General features: G+C 25.3%; 1 protein-coding gene across 1 annotated transcript; it reads right to left on the bottom strand.

The window, feature by feature from the left end:
- Positions 1–2071: 2071 nt before the first annotated feature.
- On the bottom strand, positions 2072–4528 carry LOC112736840 (anaerobic nitrite reductase). The gene is made up of 4 exons (XM_025786474.3): positions 4347–4528; positions 3866–3980; positions 3488–3601; positions 2072–2456 (listed from the first exon to the last, which is right to left on the bottom strand). Exons 1-4 carry the CDS (start codon positions 4439–4441, stop codon positions 2328–2330), a joined length of 453 nt encoding a protein of 150 aa, XP_025642259.1. The 5' UTR covers positions 4442–4528; the 3' UTR covers positions 2072–2327.
- Between the last annotated feature and the right edge of the window lie 2676 nt (positions 4529–7204).

A 7204-nucleotide genomic window follows, 5' to 3' on the forward strand; every position in this document is an offset into this window, starting at 1 on the left:
GATTTTATACTGAACTTAAGGGATAGAGCTAGTATTCTTATTTTTTCATATAACTAAATATCATTCAAATATAATAAATATAGAATTAATTATGGCTATATTTTAAAAGGTTGTTTATTGTCGGTTAGAGATTTACTACCACTAGTGCTTTCATGTGTTTAAATTTTAAATTCAAATCTTAAATCATTATCATTTTAATTAATTAATTAGTTATTAAATAAATGACTTGATTCAAAAAGTTGGGATGTTACACCGTTTTCTTGTTCTAACATTCTATTTTTTTTTTGTTCCCTCATAAAAAAAAAAAACGTAATGAGAAAACAAAAAGAAAAAAACAGAACATTAGAGTAAGGAAGTGACTTGTGCATCAAGAAACCATTAATAAATTATAACAGATTGATTTTCAAGAGTAAAAGTTGAAAATAAATTTTTTAACTAATAATTTGTTTTTATCTATTTTAAAAAAGTATTAGAGCCAACACTTTTAATGTAAAAAAAAAATGTTAATCATGCACCTAATATTTCTCAATCAAGTTTAAAACGAACGCGCGTTGCTTTCTCATGACTAGTCAACATAAAATTGCTAAAATGATGAATAAAAAAATCAAGGGTGGAGTAGTATTTTTATATCCAAATTTTTTTTATGGGGATTTTTATATCCAAATATATTTTGGGAGTAAGTATTAATATGACTTTTAGCTCTGGTTTTTTTTCGTTTTATTAGTGTCTCAAATGTTTTTAAAAATATTCAATATTATACTGCTAACTCTATAAAAAAAATTAATTAGTATTTTTAACGGAACTAAAAGTGAAGAAAATATTAAATCACTTTTAAAATATTTGAAAAAATAATAAAACAGAAAAATTTAGAAATAATATTGATATATTTACTCCAATTTTCGAGACAAAAATGATATATACTTTCCCTTAAAAAAAAAAGTCTAGCTGACCAGTATTATCTTAGTCAATCTATAGTCAACAAATTTATTTGGTGCATTCTATGGTGCCTATTTATATTTGTCTAACTTACTAAAAGAAGATAAAAACTAATATTTAAATTAAAAAATATAAAAGTAAATAATTTTTTAATATTTAAAATTTACCATACAAGGTAAGTTCGGCAAATTCGGCACTAAAGTTATAGGCACCATAGAATTTGCCAATTTATTTTAGCTAACAAGTAACATCTAAATTTATTTTTCATTTTGATAATTTTCTTCAATTATTTTTCTAGCAAATATATATGAGTTTAATTTTGATTATGTATTAACTAATAAATATTGAAGATCTCACAATAATCATATCTTAAAGTGATGAATTGATCATAATTCATTTTGAAATTTATATGTACCTTATATATCAATGATGCTACTTATAAAAAAAATATTAGTCACATCTTATAGAAACATGTGTTTAAGCATTTTACGACAAAATATTCATATATTATACTATTATAAATAAATTTAATTATTCTACTATAGTAAATTTGATTATTTAAATAAAAAATAAATTCATAATGACTAATTTGATAGGAGTGATTTTTTTTGTGTATATGAAATATTTTTTTATATATATATATATTATTCGCAAATAAAATTTTGGTATTTCAAATTCTAAATTTCGTGAATGATAATGAGAACATCTCTAATATTATTAATTTTAGTTTAATTTTATTTTAAGTTCTATAAACTATCACATAAATAATTTGTAGGACTGTGTATCATAAAAATTAATTTGATATTCAATATGAGATTTGTCACTTTAATATCTGGTCTTATTTTAATTTATTAACAATATTATTATAATATTTATCTAATAAGTTTAATAGATATACAAGTGATTATATTATATTAGTCTTTTTTTAAAATGATATGATATCTTTTTAATAATATCAGTATCATTTTAAAAATTATATCTAACAAATTTTAATTTCAAATCAATTTAATTACTGTAAAAATAAAAAATAATACTCAAAAAATATCTATTTAAAGTTGCTACGATGAAAGTGATATAACTAATATACTTACTTAATTTTCTTAGAGTATAGTTAGGAGTGGATAAGACGAGAAAAGAAAATAGAATAAACATATATAAATATTGGAAAAAAAAGTTGCTACTTGATTTAGTGAGTTAATTATTCTTAAATGCTAAATTGCTAACAACCTCTTTCCAAGGTATGAAACTCAAATAACATAACACAATAAAATATAATTAAGCACTCTCATAGGAATATCAATCTTATTCAATTTGAGTGGATTGGAAGAGAGCAATAGTCTTCCATATGCTAATTGATGAACGATGAGAGTTTAATTTCATTTCATTTAATTTCATTTAATTTGAGATTCAATGGATGCAACAAGGTGATCATAAGCTACTCCCCATGCATTGCTGAGTGCCGGTGACCATAATTCACCTGCTCCTTCTTTTATTGTCTCCAACAGTGCCTTCTTTGCCACCTTAATTACCAAACAATACCATATATCATTAATTCTTAGGGCCAAAATTACTAAAAAAAAAAATTAGGGACAACACTTTTATTAGAATTTGGTCAGTATTTAACTATAAAAAAAGATGAATAATCTCATACCATTAAAAATACTAATAATAATTATAAATCACAAAATTTGCTGTCCCCTAACACTCTTTTTATCATAATATTAAGAGTAATAATCCAAATCTATCGTTCTCTAAAAAAAGTTAGTCCAACACTTTAATTAGTTTTTAACAAATTTTATTTTTTAAATCAATTTTTAAATTAAAATTTTGTTTCATTGATTAAATGAGCTTTCACATTGGATTATATATTCATTAATATAGAGATATTAATTAATTTGTTACGTCTTTATTAAATAATTATAGAGACGAATTTATTTTTAATTTTTTTTATCAAAATTATTTGACGTGAATATTAATTTGATAACAAAATAAAATGTTAGAAACTTATTTGATAATTAAAATTTGTTGAGAATTAAAGTATTCGACTAAATTTTTATGAAAATTAATGATTTAAGATATTATGACTTCATTAATATAGAGACGAATTTATTTAATTTTTTTATCAAAATTATTTGACGTGAATATTAATTTGCTAATAAAATAAAATGTTAAAAACTTATTTGATAATTAAAATTTATTGAGAATTAAAGTATTCCACTAAAATTTTTTGGGAATTGATGATTTAAGATATTATTACTCTAATATTAAATACGTTTTGAATAAAACATTGATTAAAGTAAAGTGGTTTATATAATCCTAACTCATTAAACAACAAAAAATGATAAAAAAAAATTAAAATAAAATCTAATAATAATTAAAATTTAAAAGAACTAAATCCATATATCAGATATCAATAATGAATATAATTAAATACACATCTTTGATGAGTATTCCGGAAAAGCATGTTTATATAATCAACAATTAGATGTTATGTTCGATAAAAGTTTAAATTTAGTGATAAATTATAAGCTATTAATATGAGTAAATCCACCTGGAAATGCTCATGTAGTACACCAAATTTGAAATGAACAGCACCTAAATGTTTCAAGTCAGATTCATCCATGGCTTTTCCAGTTTTTCTGAGTTGAATTGCTGATTCACCAATCTGCATCATCAATAATTAAGATGTTCATAGTAAGTATAAACTTAACAAAATATTTGATAACAAAAAAAAATAGCCAAAACAGAATTTATCTTAATTAATGAATATTAAATAAGACAAATTTTGATTATTTATTTTTGTATTCTTAGTATTACCGTAAAATTAATTATACCAATAAGTGACTAAACTTAATTATGTATGTAATTTTATATAAATTGATAGGTTGTCATTATTAATTCCATTACACAATTTAACATGAAAGCTTACCATGACAAAAACAATGGTGGCATGAGTCTTGAGCTTAGGATTTTGGTCCAACGGAACCTTTGAGTCTTTCAAATATGAGAACAATGCAGTAGCTGCTGGAGCAGCACTAAATATTCTGCAAATGAAGTTTATTCATAACCATTGATCAATTTTTGAGCATGAGTAAAACTGAAATCAAATTAGCAAAAGCAACTTTAATTAGTCACTATTAACTATTTTTTTATTATAAAATTATTTTCTAATTCTTACTTTTTAGAGAATTCGATTTAAGATTTGAGATTTAAAATTAAAAAAAAAAATTAACTGATATTGACAAAGAATATATTAGCTTTTTAATTGATTTCTATTTTTCATTTAATTAGTTATATATTATCTATTTTTAGTATTTTGTGAAAAAAGGTAAAAATCACAGTTGTGCTTAAAATAAAAAACAAAAATCGATCCGATTATTATAGGAGCTTTAGAAAGTTAATTAATTTACTTCAAAAAAAACTTGAGACCAAGGTCAGCAGAATTGTTCTTGAGAACATCCCATGAGTTGACAACAAGGGCTTCTTGCTCTTCAGTGAATTCCATTGATGATGATTACTAATTAAACCTAATTAATTATAAGGTCTTGTGTTTTTGTGAAGTGAAATAATAATGGATGAGAATAGTGCATAATATGGATTAAACACAAGGTATTTATATTATAGAGTGATAACTTAGCTAGTGTTTGGTGGAGAGACAAAGATAGAAAGATTGAAACTGAGAGACAGAGACTAAGAGACAAAAATTAAAATAAATCTCAGTATTTTGTTTGGTATAAAATGAGAGACAGAAATTGAAACAAGAATGAAATTCTAATTTAATTTGTACAAAGGAAAAATTTTGAATTAATTAATTGAAATGAGGATATTTTAGGTATAAAATATTATTAAAGTTTCAGTCTCTATCTCTAAAATTTTAGTCTCCTGTGTCCCTACTTTTTGGAGGTACTGAAATACTGAAATTTTAGGGAGAGAGACAGAAATTTTAATACCTATATCTGAACCAACAAATATAATACTGAGTCTCAGTCTCTCAATCTCTATCTCAGTATCTCAAAATAAACACTACCTTAGAGAGTACAATAATATAATAATGTAAGTAGCTGTTGGCTTTTCATGGCATGCAATAATGGAGCTAGCAAGAAGCCATATTCTTTAATATTATATGGTTGTGGCTGCCACGCTTTGTTAATTGTTATTTTAGATTAAGTTATTAATTAATTAATTAATTAATTGATTGATTGATTGATTATTGTTTCAGCATCATCATATGCCGAAAATACTAGGTGCTGTATGCGGCGAGGAGAAAAATAAAATAATGGTTTTGGCCAATCCTAGAACATGGTTTGAAATGTATATATCCATCTCTCATTGAGTTTTATTATTTTTCATTTCATATAGATTTTTTTAATCGTAGTCATGTTATTTAATTTTAACATTTGAAAATTGAGTGTTAATAAAAAATTAATGATTAAGAACTTTAATTCATTATCTTAATTATTCTCTCAATATTTAAATGAATAAAAATTTAATTATATATGTTATTTTTTAAAAATATAAAAAAAATTCAAGATTTTTTATTTAAAAATTTAGAGAATAATTAAAAGGATGAGTTAAGATTTTAAATTATTTTTCAATAAAGAATATTAAAATCAAATTTAAAAATGAAAGGAAAGAATTTTGATATTAAAGTTCAAGTTGTTGAGTAAAAGTTAATTATATTTAATATTTATTAATTATTGTTATAATTAATAAATATTAAATAAAATAAATTTAAACTATTTCTTTTAATCTTTCTAAATATTACAAAAATGTAAATTGTGGTATATGTAATCTCAATTGCGATATCATAGCAATGATTAAATTACTAGCCATTATTAGTATATGTTTTAATTCCTTTTCTTCACAATTTCGTCTTCTTAGCAGAATCACAATATATATATCTTCGTCACAATAATAAGGAGTTAGCAATTTTTAAGTATATTTTGTTATTATTTTATTAGCATAAATATTAATAACAATTTTTAGTATATTTTACTATTATTTTATTAGTATAAATATTAAATTATTTTTGTCAAATAAATTTTATTAATTATGGAGATAATATTTTAAATAGTTTCTAAAATTTTCAATTCGCTTTAATTAAATCCTTTACTTTTTAAAATGACTAAATGTATCCATTACTTTTAGAGATGTGAGTTTCTGTTAGTCTAAATATCATCAGCTATTTTAACGTTACTCATGTATACAATTAAATGCTAACTTAACTGTTTGCTGCAAGTTGACATGGATAAACAATAATGAATATAACTCAAATTAATACCCCAACTTTGTTTAAAATATTCATATTAGTCCATACATAATTATAAAGCCATAATTCTCAAATCTTGATCATCTTCATCATTTGTTCTTCCTCCTCTTTTTTAGATCTCCTCAAATTTAGACCTGCTCTTCCAACTTCCGTCATTCGCAAACCTTTTCTCCCCCTTAAGCCTGGCCTGTTCTCCTTCTTCCCACTTCCACCCTCCTTCCCCTTCTTCCTTTTTATCCCTTCCTCCGACCCTTCCTCGTGAATCTCGCCCTGTCTTTATACTCCTCTTTCGCCCCCTCGTCTTCGAATTTTGACGCCATTGACTGTCTCCCAGTGTCACCATTCTTAATGAGCCTCTTCTTGGACATCGACTTAGACGAATCGTTATCATAGACCGGAGTCTGCGAACACTTGCGATGTCGCCGATCACCACCGTCTCCTTCGTCTTCGTAATCGTCGAGGGGCGCATCGTCGTGGTGGGACTCGAGATTGGATTGAATGTCATCGTAGTCTATTAAAGGTTCTTCATCCCCATCACGGTACCTGAAAAAGCGGGTCCTCATCTCTCTGCTCTGGATTGGACCGGAGAGGAAGAAAGCCTTTTCAAAAGGTTCATCATTGCCTCTGGAAGTTGGCTGAATTAGGAGTGCGTTAAATGATAACGTAGTTACGAATCCATTTACGATACTTTTCAAGAGAAAAATCAACTACGGCATCAACGTCAAATTAAAAAATAGTTTTGGGAGTGGAGTTATTGACACTAACGGAGACACTGAAAATGGACTTGAAAACAGATTCAGTATGGATTGGGGAGAAGCGGAGGGCGGCAGAAGAGAAAGAGAAGAAGTGATCGAAATGAGAGGGTGAGAGAGTGGAAGAAGAGACGAGTGATGAAGATGAGCAGAATGATAACATAGAATACGCGAGAAAGAACAAATGATGAAGATGAAGATGAAAATTTGAAAGTTAGGGCTTTATAATTGTGTATGGACCAATATG

The sequence above is a fragment of the Arachis hypogaea genome, chromosome 13 (genome assembly GCF_003086295.3).
Source record: "Arachis hypogaea cultivar Tifrunner chromosome 13, arahy.Tifrunner.gnm2.J5K5, whole genome shotgun sequence".
Classification (NCBI taxonomy): domain Eukaryota; kingdom Viridiplantae; phylum Streptophyta; class Magnoliopsida; order Fabales; family Fabaceae; genus Arachis; species Arachis hypogaea.